General features: G+C 35.5%; 3 protein-coding genes across 4 annotated transcripts; 2 read left to right on the plus strand and 1 right to left on the minus strand.

Annotated features, from left to right (window-relative positions):
* The first annotated feature begins 834 nt into the window (after positions 1–834).
* Positions 835–6587, plus strand: LOC106378718 (CHD3-type chromatin-remodeling factor PICKLE). Of its 2 annotated transcripts, none has more exons than XM_048763301.1 (18): positions 835–1301; positions 1896–1968; positions 2155–2294; positions 2391–2552; positions 2642–2859; positions 2977–3072; positions 3360–3496; positions 3585–3770; positions 3859–3966; positions 4106–4171; positions 4374–4482; positions 4564–4666; positions 4935–5009; positions 5120–5187; positions 5291–5367; positions 5731–5861; positions 5942–6155; positions 6264–6587. In XM_048763301.1, the coding sequence occupies exons 2-18, from the start codon at positions 1900–1902 to the stop codon at positions 6339–6341; spliced, it is 2037 nt and encodes a 678-aa protein (XP_048619258.1). In that variant the 5' UTR covers positions 835–1301; positions 1896–1899; the 3' UTR covers positions 6342–6587. The 2 variants fall into 2 exon arrangements, with proteins under 2 accessions (XP_048619258.1, XP_048619257.1); XM_048763300.1 differs by having other exon boundaries at positions 835–1240.
* A 2465-nt stretch (positions 6588–9052) lies between these two features.
* LOC106453563 (brassinosteroid-related acyltransferase 1) lies at positions 9053–11713 on the plus strand. Its single transcript, XM_013895802.3, has 3 exons — positions 9053–9607; positions 10080–10520; positions 11019–11713. The coding sequence occupies exons 1-3, from the start codon at positions 9179–9181 to the stop codon at positions 11529–11531; spliced, it is 1383 nt and encodes a 460-aa protein (XP_013751256.2). The 5' UTR covers positions 9053–9178; the 3' UTR covers positions 11532–11713.
* A 394-nt stretch (positions 11714–12107) lies between these two features.
* On the minus strand, positions 12108–14844 carry LOC106453574 (two-component response regulator ARR10-like). The gene is made up of 6 exons (XM_048763302.1): positions 14509–14844; positions 14098–14250; positions 13646–14011; positions 13484–13560; positions 12458–13228; positions 12108–12335 (listed from the first exon to the last, which is right to left on the minus strand). Exons 1-6 carry the CDS (start codon positions 14633–14635, stop codon positions 12258–12260), a joined length of 1572 nt encoding a protein of 523 aa, XP_048619259.1. The 5' UTR covers positions 14636–14844; the 3' UTR covers positions 12108–12257.
* Between the last annotated feature and the right edge of the window lie 342 nt (positions 14845–15186).

Raw genomic sequence — 15186 nt, forward strand, 5'->3', positions numbered from 1 at the left:
TTTCTTACAAAAATACATTAATTTTCAAAAAAATTATGGTGCACAGGCACCCCCTTCCCACACCCTAGCTTCTCCCCTAGTCAAGCACTTTGATAAAATGCACGCGAACCTAAAATGTCCGAATTGGTCTAATTAAGAACACGATAATAATACGTTGACAAGATACACTAAAATGATAATATTTTCATTTTATTTTCTTATAAATTTAAATCTTAATTTTTACATGTTTAAAATTTGATAGAAATTTAACAATCATTTTATTTTCTTACAAATATTATGGCTAATTTATCATTTATAAATAGCATGCTAATTCATAATTGTCTATTTTCGTATTTTTTATTTTAAAAAATTTGTTCGTTATACATCTTAGACATGAATCTTATTATATAAATGTTAGATTTTTTATATAATACCTAAAATTGATGACACAATTTACGTTAAAATGCTAAAATATAAAATTAAATACAAATATAACATTTACATTTACAAATACAACTACATTTACAAATATATCATTAAATACAAAAACAAATTAAATACTCGTATGGTAGCGCAGATCAAATTCTAGTAAAATTTTATTATTCGACGCATGTTAAAATTTGTAGTTTGTATAACCGTTGCAAATGTTGTGAAATTAATCATCAACCTCTTAAAATCTATAACTTCCGCAAGAATATCTGCCATTTGTCTTTACGATAGGAAACCTTAGCTTCATACTATTGGTCACAAGCAAATATGCTAAACTTTATATAATCTGAACTGCATGTATAAGATTTTTTTTTTTTTTTTTTTTTTTTTGCATGTAATAAGATTTTCCCCATTGCAAATGATTGATTGTTGATTTGGTTCAATGTACTAAACTTTTTTTTTCATAGTAACCATATATACTTAATTAGGGAGCAAATCTTTCTGGTCAACTGCTCAGAAAAGAAAATTTAAGTTCAAAATAATTACTTTTCTTTCCAAAACTATGTATATATTTGGTCAAAAATGTAAATTACAGTTCTTATTAGTTACAAGTGTAAATGTAAAATATAAATGGGGGTTACCACACATTTGTAAAAGATAAGATTGAAACAAATAATCACCACACTTCCTTCAATATAAAGATGTATTAGTCGAATCAGTAAAGAACCACCGGTTATGTTCTAACGCCTGCGTTTGCACGCTCCTCTGTCGTCTTCCATTTTGTGGGTTTCGTAGATATTTCTCATCAGGCAACTTAATCTGAGAAACGAAGGTCGCGATCCTCTATCTTACTCATTGTCGCCCTTTTCCCTGAACTCAAATATCGAGAACGGGTTTGTATGTTTGGAACTCTAATGGCTGAACAAGTTCAATTGCTTTTGATTTAGCTGCCTTCTTTGTCTTAAAAGAGTTTTTTGTGTGTTTGTTGTTGTTGAGTTTGCAAATATCTGGTTTTGAGTATTGTTCGTCTTATACCTAGCTAGCTTAAGGGTGTAAGGTGCAATATGATTGTTAGTTTTACGAGAGATGTGAACGTGAATGACTCTTGATTTCTGAATTTGGATCTCTAATCAGATCTAGAGCTGGTGATATTGATCGATGATAAAAATTTCTGATAGGGTTTGTAGGACTCACCGACACCGTGTTTTCCGTTAATCTTCCCGCTTAGGTTTTTTGAATTTCATCATAATCATTTTATGTTGTCAAACATGTTGATTAGGCATGATCTTTAGCTTATGTTCATGATGTAAAAGAATTTACTCTTTAGCGTATGATATCACATGTGAAGAACGTCCGCTTAATTACCACATGTTGTTTTTCTTATACCTTTGGCTCGTTGTTTTGTTTGTATTCAACCTCTAAGCTATGTGAATGTTACGATTTGTCTCTTTAATCTATTGAATCATTCTTGTGGTGTAATCTTGCAGAGATATGGCTGGCTTGGTTGGTAGGCTGAGTGCACGACCAGATCGTACACCAGTGTACACCCCAGATGAAGCGGTTTGTCTCTTTGTCTGATTGTGCAAACATTTACTGTTTATAGGTTTTTCTAAATGTTAGGGAAAGAAAATATATACAGAAAAATTGGTGTAGAAGATTTACTACACATGGATAATTTTTATATTAAGAATGTCATGTGTTGATTGCTTAACACGGAAGTGACCTAGAATTATTTTCCATTTATAGGTTGGTCCTCTTATAGCGATGGAAAAGATCTTGGACAGCCAAATGCGTCCTATGGCATCTAACCGTCCGGTACCAAAGCAAGTTTTTGTGAATCAATATCTTGTGAAATGGAAAGGGTTCTCGTATCTACACTGCTCTTGGTATGTTTGAACATGCTAAGTATATTATGCTCATGGTGGTTTTGTTTTGTCTCTCGTCTGCTTATCTTATAACAAAATGGCTTGTTATCTTATCAGGGTGCCCGAGCATGAGTTCGAGAAGGCTTACAAGTCCCTTCGTGGTTTAGAAACCATGGTGAACCAATTTCATTCTACAATGGAGTCACTCGGTAACAAAGTATATGATTTTGTTGCCATTCCTCCCGAGTGGACCACTGTTGACCGGATTATATCCTTCCGGTTAAGTGATGAAAATCTTTTATCTTTTGTTTATTCATGGAGATTCAGCAAGAGTGTGTGTTTATTCTTGGTTTTTGCTATTGATGCAGGGAAGAAGATGGTCAGAGGAAGTACCTGGTGAAGTTCAAAGGACTTTCTTATGCTGAATGTTATTGGGAATCTGAATCAGACATCTCAACCTTCCAGAACGAACTTCGAAGGTTCATTGATATAAACTTTGGTAATCGCAGAGGTATATATGTTGACCATGAGAGAAATCATGAAGGTTTCAAACAGATAACTAGTCTTACTCCTGAATTTATCACAGGTATATAACAAGGCTGCTTGAACTTTAAATGTACTGTTGCTGTAGTGCTATGATATATTACTCATCTTGTTTGGTATTGTATGTGTATTGATTTATTCGTCTTACTGTTGTTAAAAGGCTCATTGCAGCCGTACCACCTTGAAGGACTTAACTTTTTGAGGTCTGCGTGGTCAAACCGAACTCATGTAGTCCTCGCCGATAACATGTGGCTAGGTAATGTCTTCAGTAATATCATTCACCCTAGTTGGTGGCATATATTTTCGTTTAGTATTAAGGCCGGATATAAGATCTAGAGGAATATAAACATTTTTAGGCTAATCTTAATAAAAAATCGACAATTTGGAGATCATGTATAATAGCTCTTTAAGATTTAGAAGTCAATAGAGATAAATGTTTTATCCTTGTGCCAAGAAACGAACGTGTTTATTATGGAGGCTCTTTTTTTTTTCCGTTTATGTGACCCTAATAATAATATTGAGATTTGTGGTGTTGCATTGCAGGCACAAGAATTCAAAGCATTGCCTTTTTAGCTTCGCTTTTTGCGGAAAACGTGGCTCCGTTTTTGGTAGTGGCTCCCAGTTCCACTCTGCGGAACTGGGAGATAGGATTCGCCACATGGGCACCACAGATGAATGTGGTATGTACGCAGTTGTGAACACATCATGTTTGGTATGTTTATTAATTGGTTAATAAATGATGCTCATATTTTTTGGTTAACGGTTCAGGTTGTGTACGGTGGTACTTCTCAAGCTCGTACTGTTATTGTACAGCACGAGTTTTACTTATCAAGGGGTCGTATGAATGGAGTCCGTGGAGAAACCAACAGAATTAAGTTTGATGTCATCCTCACGTCTTATGAGATACTTGACGTAGACACAGCAGTCCTAAAACCAATCAATTGGAAATGCACGGTACTTCTTTCTTATTATAATGGTACTATACGTTTCATGTCTTTCTTTAAATATCATATGTTTCGTATTGTTATTTTTCCTTGGTTAGATTGTTGATGACGGCCATCGGTTGGAAAATGAGAATCCAAAGCTGTTCTATTCGCTGAAGCAGTTTACGTGTGAGAATCACGTTCTTTTAACAGGAAGACCACTTCGGGTTCGTTTGGTGATTTTGGCAAAAGTTATCTTGTGTGCATGCATATACATTTTTCTGCAATTAAGATTTTGATATATATATTTAGTGGCATTATTTGTGCAAATATGTTACCTCTTTAAGCTATTTCGTGTTCTATTAGGTGGTAAATTCTGAGCAACAAGCTGAGCAGCTCAGTGCTCTTGGAAAGAGGAAGAGAAACCAGCAGGTATACTCTTTTTGATTCCACCAGTCCAAAATCCAAATTATATGTATGCATGTAGCATCAGGTGATAATGATTTGTCATTATATATCCTTTTTGTCTGTTACGCATAAATTTCTTTCATGTCTCTCTTCATTTTTGGACTGCTTAGGGAGTTCATATCTTTTAGAAAACGTGTTTTATTCCTCTTCTTGTTACTTCCGCTAGATTGTTGAAAAAGAATCTGAACCAACTGATGGTGAAGCAGCTAGACAGGGAAACAAGAAGACTAGAGGGCCTTGCCGTAGAAGGACTTATCACCGTAGAAGGACTCACCGTACTATAACCTTTTCATTAATTATGTTTCCCAAATAAATGTTACAAAGATTCCCAATTAATTTTTTTTTTTGGTTGTAAGTTTGTTCGGGGCCAAGACCTTTGATAGAAGGCCAAGGGAAATCTCTGAGGGTGTTAGGCTTTAGAAAGAGCCAAAGGAAGACTTTCTTAGATACGTTGATGAGGTATATCTTATTTCTCATTAGAACAGGATTTGAGATTTAGGGAGTTATAAATATTTTTAAGTTAATCTTAATAATAAAAAAAATCTATAATTTAGGGATTATGCAATCATATATAGCTCAATAAAATTTGGAGGTTAAAACGAATGTTTCATCCTATGTCTTAAACCGGCCTTGTTTCAAATAAAGTCTCTCAGTGTCTGCGCACAAGTTTGTGCCTTCATGAGTTGCCATATGGTTTCCACATTTTAATTTGATTAATAATTTGCAGGTATGGAGTTGGAAACTATGATTGGAAGGAGTTTGTTTATCCTTTAATGTGGAAGACCTATGATGAAATAAACAAGTAAGGCCATTGATGCTCTTCTCTTCACCTGCTTCACAAAAAACTTCTCATTCATTCTTTGAAAATATATATGTTTTTATCACCTACTTTTCTATTTTGTTGTTTCTCAGTTATGGAAAATTATTCCTGGAGCACATCATCAAAGACACTCAAGATACTAATCCTCCAACCTTTTCAGGTGATTGATAACTTATCTTTTCATTTTCTTGTTGCCATTTTTAGATATTTCTATTGCTTTTTCTGCTATCTTAGTTAATGTATTACTGCAATGGTCTCTGTAGATATGGCCCCAAAGATAGGACTAACTCGTGACAAAGTACTTGCCAGAATTACTGTTATGATGCTACTACAAGAGAAGGTAAGTCTACAGACTGAAACCCTTTTAAATTTTAAGAATATCTTAGTTGTCATCTTCTAGGATCAATGCACAGTTTTGCTTCATGAAGTTGAGGTGTCTGTATATGTGGATTGCTATCAATGTGGTTGTTTAAAAAATGTTATCATTATGTTAAGCTAGGGCTAGTGATGTGCTCAAAACTGTCTAGAAACCAACACTTAAACAAAATAACATTCGGTATATTCTGTGGTATACCTCTTGGTTATTTTTGCTTCATTTTCACTCTTTACGATGACTTAATACACAAGTAGAGGGACCTGCCTGTCCCTATCTTTTGGTTCACTCATTTTTGTCTGTGCTTAACTCTCACTGTTTGATTGACAGGTGAAACTTATAGAAAACCATCCAAGTAAAGCTGTTTTCCCTGACCATATTATCGGAAGATTTGCTGCACTAAAAAATGAAAAAAATTGGAACAAGGAACATGACAAGTTACTGTTGCGTGCTGTTTCTAAGTAAGAGCCTTGCAAAGAGGATCCTTACCTTAACAAAAAACATATTTCTCATATGTTGTTTCTCTTCTTGATAAATGTAGGCACGGGTTTGGGAAATGGATAGACATTGTTAAAGACAAAGAGTTCGAGCTGGAACAACTCATCTGCAAAGCACTGAAGGTCCCTGTTGAAAATTTGATTCGTACTGATCCAGACCAGAAAGATCCGCACAGACAACTTGCTGACTATTTGAGAAAACGATTTGAAATTCTGGAGAATGCAATGAGTGATGAGTGTGCTGAAACTTACTACCGTGTAAGTATCTTTTATCCTGACTCACTTTACATGTTGATGCAGCATTGGTTGCAGCAAATTCTTGATCTAATGCCTATGACTGATCCCCAGTGTATCTTTTGTGATCAGAATGGGATAAGAACTGATGAACATCCTTTACTGGATATTGCCATTGCCGACATAAGGAGGAGGGTAAGTGTCATGTGAAGATATGGTGATGTTGAGAAGGACTCAGAAGAGAGCTGCAGAAGATGTTACTGTTAATATGGAGGAAACAGAAGTTGAGGTCATTGTATCGGATTGTTTTGAACCTAGAACCAAAACATAGCTGATATGTTTTGGAGTTATTGTTACTTTTATTAGCCTATTATTTGGGATTTGACTGGATTTTTATTTGGGATGTGGCTGGATTGTTACTTTTATTAACTATATATTATTGGGGATTTGACTGAATATTTACTTTGCTTATATTTATCTTCCATCCAAATATTTTCGAAATTGAAGTTATTATAATATATATAGTTAGCCGAAATAAGGTTATGATTGATCAAATTATTTTCACTGAAACTACTTTTCTTGATCAGATATGCTGCACAACTTGAAAAGGACTCCAAATTGATAGCATCAAGCATTTAAGCTCAGAACAAAAGCTGATTCACTAATCTCTCTTATTTTATTTCATTTTTCATCCTTACATGTAATTCATCTTCTTTTAGTAAACCAAATAACTGCCTATATATGAGCTCTCTCACAACTCAAGGCACACATATCTTTACATGTTTTAACTAATGATTTGATTTCTACTTGAGATTTGCATGGAAAGAAAATTCCCCCCTCCCTGATCACCATATAAATTTGTTCGCATTATTTTGATAATGTTCAATTTAGCATCCTTGGATGAGATGAAAGACTGCGTTATCACTACGTAATATACATATTAGTATTATACTATACTATTATACACATACATACATACATGCATACATACATACATACAAAAGGTGTAATAATGTTTTGATCATATAGATATTAATTAGAAAAGGAGAAAAGAGAAAAAAGAGCGGAGTAGCAGAAAACAAGGAAGCTGGTGGGAAAGAGGAGACAAAAGAGAAAGGCTTTAACTCCACGCCTTGCTCCGGCTTCCAAACATATACCAACTTCTCCACGATCCTTTTCCACTTTACACGTTGTATATATACGTACACTCATTGTGGAGAAGTTACTCTTTTATAGAGTAGTAAAAAAAAGAGAGAATATTTACCAATATTAGTCATACAAAAGTTTAACATACATTTTTTCTTTATAAACCAAACTAAAATCATCACTAAATAATAAACTCAGAATAAGATAGAACTAGTATAAACATAATTGGTAATGATCGATAATTGTAAAGATGCATATCGAAGCTTCGTGGATTCCAAGTTCAGTCATTCAATACAGTTGCATATATGCATGCATACACGTCTTGTAACGTATACGCATATAGGTTCGTTCTTCATTACGTATACATACGGTAATGATAGTTGGATATATATAAATAAGTTTCAAAGATATATACAGCAAGGGGACAAGCCAGACTGTGATGTTCCTCATTTAAGATCCCTTCTTACAAATCGGGAATTTTCATTAATCTTCTTAATCAAAGAAAATCACATCAATTATTGATTAGCTTTCTTTTCTCTTTCACCTGTTTGGTTTTTGGTCGGTTGGTTAAGAGTTTTCCCACCGATTAAGTTTCGGCCCTAGGTTTTCCCGCATTGTAAAGCGTATAAACAATTTAATTGAAAGATCCAAAAGTGAATTGTGTACGAACCACTTTTTATCGTAAAAATCTTAGAAAATAGAGAAAAATAAGAATTTTGGTTTTTGAAAGCACTATATAATTAGTTCCAAAACTACTGAATAAGATACATGATTTTTTTATGAGTACTTCTCCATTTCATGTGAACGCAGTCTCAAGCGCAGAAATTAAATCTGAAACAATCTATAAGCCGTAAAACCAGCTTTAAAAAAAAAAAACTACAAGCTGTAATGAGGATAACTTTGTTACTTTATATCTGCAAGAATAGTGTAGATGTTTGACCTTTTATGTAATAAGTCCATAATAAAAAGGTCTTAGGGAAGGATAGCATTCCCGTGATGGAGGCCGTAGGGTTTGTATTATTGTGTATAGTCTTTTCATCTCACCTTGCCTTATGTTCTGCGAGACAGCCTTATGTTCTGCGAGACAGATCATCCCTAGCTTACTCTTCTAATATATTTATAGCAATTTACCAATCAATTATGTGTGTATTACAACTATATACCAGACAACCAAGCGCTCGTAACTTGGTGGTAAAGGAGGTACATCTGTACTGTCCGCCACCCGGGTTTGAGCCTTGGCCACAACGGATTTAACATCCCTTCCGTTGGGGCGCTGGACCCCTTTCGGATGATAGTTGGGAATGTGGCTGCCCAGATACCAGAGTTATCACAAAAAAAAAAAAAAAAACTATATACCAGACTTTCAAAACTAACACAAAATTCATGTTGAAGTATGTTTCTTTCATAATTTCTTGGGTTAGTGGATTTGGAGGTGAATAAAAGAAGAAATTTTAACTCAATAAATAAAAAAAAATTAAAATAAAATTAAAATCTCTTCTTAAATGATGTGAACCTAATTTAAAGCCTATGCCAAAAGCACATATAGGCTTTTGATTTCTGTATATCCCAATAGCATAAAATATACAAAAGCCGAATTATCGTTACAATCATTTGCATTTGGATTTAAATAACCAAATGATTATAAACACCACCAATAGTAAGATAAAGATAGTTAGTGTTGAAACTAAACATCCGCATGCATAGAGCACTTAGATGAAAGTTAGATTATTAATTATTGAAAACCCTCGAAACTATCTGAAGAGACACATAGAATGGCTCCTTGGCATTTGGTTCAGCCCCTTTAATTTATCTTCTCATATATATAAGCATATGTTACACATCTTATTACATGCACTCACCCACATTGTATTCAACTCTTATACACGCAAGCAATTGTGTTAATGGCAACACATATTGATATCAACCAAAAGCTTAATGTATATCCAATATCTCAAAACCAAGACCAGAAGAAGCTAATCACTCTCTCCCACTTGGACCGTCAATGTCCTTTGCTCATGTACTTGGTTTTCTTCTACAAGAAGACCACGACTCGTGACTTTGACTCAGTCTTTTCCGACCTGAAACTCGGGCTGGAGGAGACTCTGTCTGTTTGGTATCCCGCCGCCGGCAGGTTGGGTTTGGATGGAGGTGGCTGCAAGCTCAACCTCCGGTGTAATGGGGGTGGTGCAGTCATGGTGGAGGCGGTGGCGACTGGTGTCAAGTTATCAGATCTTGGTGACTTGACTCAGTACAATGAGTTTTATGAGACTTTGGTTTACAAGCCTTCCTTCGATGGTGATTTCTCTGCGATGCCTCTTGTTGTTGGTCAAGTAAGTTTTATCGTAAATACTATTCATCTTCGCAAGAATTATGCTTAATTATAAAGTATACTGCAGTAATATTTTATGTGTAATAGATCAATGTTTTCATCAATATGATTCGTCGTCAATAAGAATATACCTAGACACAAACATTTCGTTCGCTTACAATAAAGAATTTTTTTATTTTTTTGTTTGAGAAAGGGCTTAACTTACAATAAAGAATTGTGAGATCAAAGTCGAGCTATAACGTACTTAGAAGGGGTTATAAATAAGCAAGTCAATTTATTCTTGAAAGTTTTGGATGTTTTCTTGATTTGTGTAGGCGAAGCTAATATTCTATGTTTAGTCTTTAACGCAAGCATATCACCCCAGAAATTGGAAACCGTCTATTTTTATTTTATTATTAATAACAACAAAAAAAAATCTAAAGGATTTATTAATCCCTGTTCAGTGTTTGATCAACGACGTATAATAAATGTAGGTGACAAAATTTGCATGTGGAAGTTACTCAGTTGGTATAGGTACAAGCCATTCACTATTTGATGGCATCTCAGCTTACGAATTCCTTCATGCGTGGGCTTTCAACTCTCACAATCACGATAAATCCAATGGTAAGATTATTAATAAAAAGGATAATGTGGTCATCAAACCGGTTCATGATCGAGGAAATCTACTGGTTAACGGGGACACGAACCGGAGCCTCGGAGTAACCATGGCTGCAGCCATTTATCATCTGTACCAGCTGATCAAACAAGCCATGATGATCCATCAGGGGAAAAACCATAATTTTGAGTTAGCGGACTCTAGTTTTGTAATCAAAACATTCGACCTTAGTGGTAATGCGATAGAAACCATGATGAAGAAATCACCAGAAGGGTTCTTGTGCTCCTCCTTTGAGTTTCTTGCTGCTCATTTGTGGAAGGTAAAATCAATAAAGTTATTTAAGAACTTATTATTTCTCTAAATTTCTTTATATTATGTGGCTTATTAATTAGTAAGTTGGTATTTTTTTTCTTTATAGTTTCGTTTTCATAACAGTGCGCCTTTTAATTTCAAATGAAACCACCATTTTGAATGTCTTTACGTAAACTTTATTTGTGGCATACTATAAAAGTAAAATAAATAAATCAAGAACTTCACTTATGTATTGTGTTTTTCTTGTAGTTGAAAAAAAATGTTTTGTGTTTTTCTTTAACTTATGTTTTGTGTTTGCGTTTTAAATTTTGTCCAAACATGTTTTGAAAAAAGATAAATTATATTTTCTCAAAAGAAAAAGAGATAAATTATCTTGCAAATATTTGAACAGTAATTTAACATGAAACACAAATGCAGTATTTGTATCAGAAATCATCAACGACATTATAATAGACATTAACATGTCTTTTTAAAAAGTTATTAACCGTATATCATATTTATACAGGCGAGAACAAGGGCCTTGAGGTTGAGGAGAGACGCCATGGTGTGTTTACAATTCGCGGTGGACATAAGGAAGAGGACGGTGCCACCACTGCCAGAAGGATATTCCGGCAACGCCTACGTGCTTGCGTCCGTGGCATCAACCGCCGGAGAACTACTCGAACAACTAACACTCGAGTCAATAGTTAAAAAGATAAGAGAAGCCAAGAACTCAGTTGACCAAGACTACATCAACGCGTACATGGAAGCGCTTGGAGGTAGTGAACAAAGAAATGACGGAAACCTCCCTCCTATCAAAGAACTAACCCTAGTCTCCGACTGGTCAAAAATGCCATTTCACAACGTTGGCTTTGGCAACGGCGGCGAGCCGGCGGATTACGTGGCACCACTATGTCCTCCGGTGCCACAAGTTGCTTACTTCATGAAGAACCCTAAAGATGCTAGAGGGGTTATTGTGAGGATTGGTTTGGACCCACAAGATGTTAGTGACTTTTCAAATTATTTCCTTGGTTTTTAATGGGCTGATGCTGATGTGATAATTAATCAGTAGAATCTTTGTTTAATTACTATTTTGTGTGAATATGGCTCCTCTATAGCATGCGTGTGCGCTAAAGACACTTTTATTGTAATTGGGTTATGATGGATGTATAATGAAATGACATCTATATATGCTTTGTGTATTTGTCGTTATCACTTTAATTTCTGAATATACTTTATCTCTTCCGGATTTTCTGTATATATATATATATAAAGTTATGCTAGTATATGCTATCTTTGTAGACTTTTTCTTTAGGTCCCCAATGGACGCTTAAGCCTGGCTCTGGCCTATATGGGTTCAGTTTACAATGTCAAATGGTTGAGATAGGGCTCATGTAAGAGAATGTTCATAACGAGTTACAAGATTGATAATTTATAGACTAATCTGATATATTTTCTTTTAGTTGATGTACCCAAATTATTCTAGATAAAATTCGTTTTCTATGTACTGTTTAAAATTTATTAAACGCTTTTGGATCTCCCAAAGTTGCTAAAACCTGCGGGGAAACTTGTAAACAAGAGCTTGCAGTTTCTTTACAAAGAGAACAAACAAAAAGACCAGAACCAAAGATAATACTAAATGCAGTTTTTTTTACAAAGAGAGCAAACAAAAAGACCAGAACCAAAGATAATACTAAATGATTGTGTCTGAATAAAACACTCTTTCTCATGTTAACCAAGTACAGAGAAAACATAAAACAGATTCTCATATGCATGTTCTGAGTGAGCTATTATGCCATCCAAACCCCAAATCTCCTTCAAAGAACTCAGCTTGGCTCTGTTCCTGTTACATTGAAAGTAAATAATCATTTTGAATAAATTTAGCATTCTTTCAAAAAAAAGAAGAAGTAAATAATCATTAAATCTACTATGCAAAAATGGGCAAAGCAAATGGTTTGTTTATACCTTTGGCATCATGGAGTTGACAATATCATCCAAGGAACCAGCATTTGAAGGCATTGAACCATTCTCTACCTTCTGTTGTCCCACAAATAAACCTTCATTTGGATTGCTACTTCTCAATCGCTGAGCATCAGTCATTGGGCCTAAGTTGTTTGCAGGCTGCTGCTTCATCTGTAATGGATCAATAAAGCCTGCTTGTGCAGCATCTGAGTTGCAGAAGTGGTTCCACTCCAAGGCGTCTGGTTTTGAATGAACATCACTCTGTGGAATGTTGGTTGACAATAAAGCGTTTGACCAGTCCTCAAGACGCTTGTTGATCTCGAAATGGGGAGACAACCCTGGGTTTAAGGATGGATACGACGACTGCTGGTGACCCTGGAGAACCAACTGATTATTAGGAGCAACCATTAAAGAGCTTTGTTGTGAACTAAAGCCCGGAAAAGCCTTATTGTTGTTGTTGATATGAAGATCATCTAAAGGCGGAATCGGCATTCCCTGAAGTATGTAACCTCCTCCATCATTGTGGTTACGAGGAAGCGATGATGACACATGTGGGAACACTCCTCCAAAGGAGTTTAGGCGACCAAGAGGATAATGCCTCATGGTTGCAGCTCCACCATGGAACTGACTGGATCCAAGAGGTATCTGCCTTTGGTGGTGGAAGCCGCCAAGCCCTTTGAGAGAACTCATCTGCATGAAGTGTGAGTCTATAGCCGCCATGCTAGCTTGTTGATTAGCTTCATTAGTTATTTTCTTCAACGCAGAGCGGAACTTCTGTAACCAAAAGACATTGTAGTTATGTTAGTGGAACCTTATTAACCAATAGGGCCGGATCTGAACACAACCCTATGAAACATTGGCCTGAACTCCCAAAAAATTTAAACGTTTTTTATATAGCAGTAAGCCTTCAAATCATGAAAAAAAATTTTAATGAAAATTCTTCAAAAAATGTCTATAGCCTCCAAAATCTCAGATCCGGACCTGTTAACCAATAAAAAGAATAATAGCCTCTCTCTCACACACACACACCTGAAGGTGGCTAGCAACATTCTCTCTTGTGAGCTTGTCAACATTCATCAGATCAAGAATCTTTTTTGGTTGAGCTTCTGCATCATTTCAACTTATCAATCAGAAAAAAAAAATGATTACGCAAAGAAACTAACTAAGAGATGAGATCAAAGAAACATTTACTCTCAACGCCCAAGTGATCAACAGCTGCTAAGAACTTATTGTGAAGCTCGCGAGTCCAAAGAACACGTGGCTTCTTCTGAGCCGTTGGATCATCGTTCTCATTCCCTCTTTCTTCATCTTCTTCTTCCACCTCTTCAAACTGATCTTTACGTTTCCTGTTTGCTTTCACACCGTTCTGGTCAGAGTTTCCTTGGGATGATTCATCATGAATCACAATGCTCTTCATTTTCTTGAACTTGCTTTTCCTCACCACGTGTTGCCATATGTTCTTGAGCTCCTCGATACGCACCGGTTTAAGCAGGTAGTCGCAGGCACCGTGCTTGACTCCTTTCATCACGTACTTTGGATCGCTATGAGCAGACAACACTGCAAAATAATAATCAAATCATCACGTCACAAAGATCAATACAGAAACTAAACACAAGGCAGGGTGATGAATTGGTTGTTCATACTAATGACAGGTAAGTCCATTTCAAGCCCAACGAGCTCAAGGAGCTTGAAACCGTCCATGTCAGGCATGTCGACATCGCTAATAACGAGATCAAACTTGTTCTTGTTCTCCCTCAACAGCTCCAGTGCAGTCTGCGCACTGTCCGTTGTTGTAACTGCACATATAATTAATTTACCCCCAAAGTAATTAGCTTTGTAATAATTTCCCCTAAAAAAACTCTGTTTTTAAAAACAGAGCAAGAGACTGTTTCAAAATCAACAAACTCAAAAGATTTAAAGTTTGAAACTTTGATTGATATAGTAGCATATATGCAGAGAATTAATATAACTTCAAATAATGAATCTAACTAGATCTTAATTTTGATTACTCAAAAGCAAATATGTGTGAAAACATTAAGAGAGAGAGAAGGGACCATGGTATTGACAGCGGTGAAGGAGAGTCTCGAGAATACGGAGACAAGTTTGGTCATCGTCAACGGCAAGAACTCTCATCCCCACTGGGAACTGGTCCACTGCTTCAAAATCTTGTTCCACAGTCATCTTCTTCAGAGATTTTCAACGCAGACAAGAGCTAGGAATTGAAGTAGAACAAGGACTTTAGAAACAAATATGATTATTAGTAGTAGATTATATAAAGATCCAATGAATGGGTCTGTAAAAGAGATAATGATTTAGGGGAAAAAGGGATAATTTTATTTTTTATGAGAGTAAAAATTTTGTTTTTCATCTGACGAGAAAGGAAGAAAAGCAAAAGAGAATCTAAGCTATATATGGTTAACTCAAAAACTCTGTGTATGATAAGTCTTCAAGACTGGCCAATTAAAACTCATTTGAGGAATTTTCTTCTTTTTTAAACAACTTGTATTTTTCTTTTTATCTTTTTCTTACCACTAGAAAACAAAAGACATTTTCGGACGAGAATCTGTTGGAAAATTCAGTGAAACAATCGATCATTTGTACGTGATAGTCACGCGCCTCAAGGAGCGGAGTCTTGTCATTGGGTTTGGTTGGCTTCTTTTGACCGTCTATGAACTTGTCGGTTCAATTTTAACCAAGACTCGGTTCGGTTTATATACTTGTCGACTATAATT

Source organism: Brassica napus, chromosome C7, assembly GCF_020379485.1.
Source record: "Brassica napus cultivar Da-Ae chromosome C7, Da-Ae, whole genome shotgun sequence".
Lineage (NCBI taxonomy): Eukaryota > Viridiplantae > Streptophyta > Magnoliopsida > Brassicales > Brassicaceae > Brassica > Brassica napus.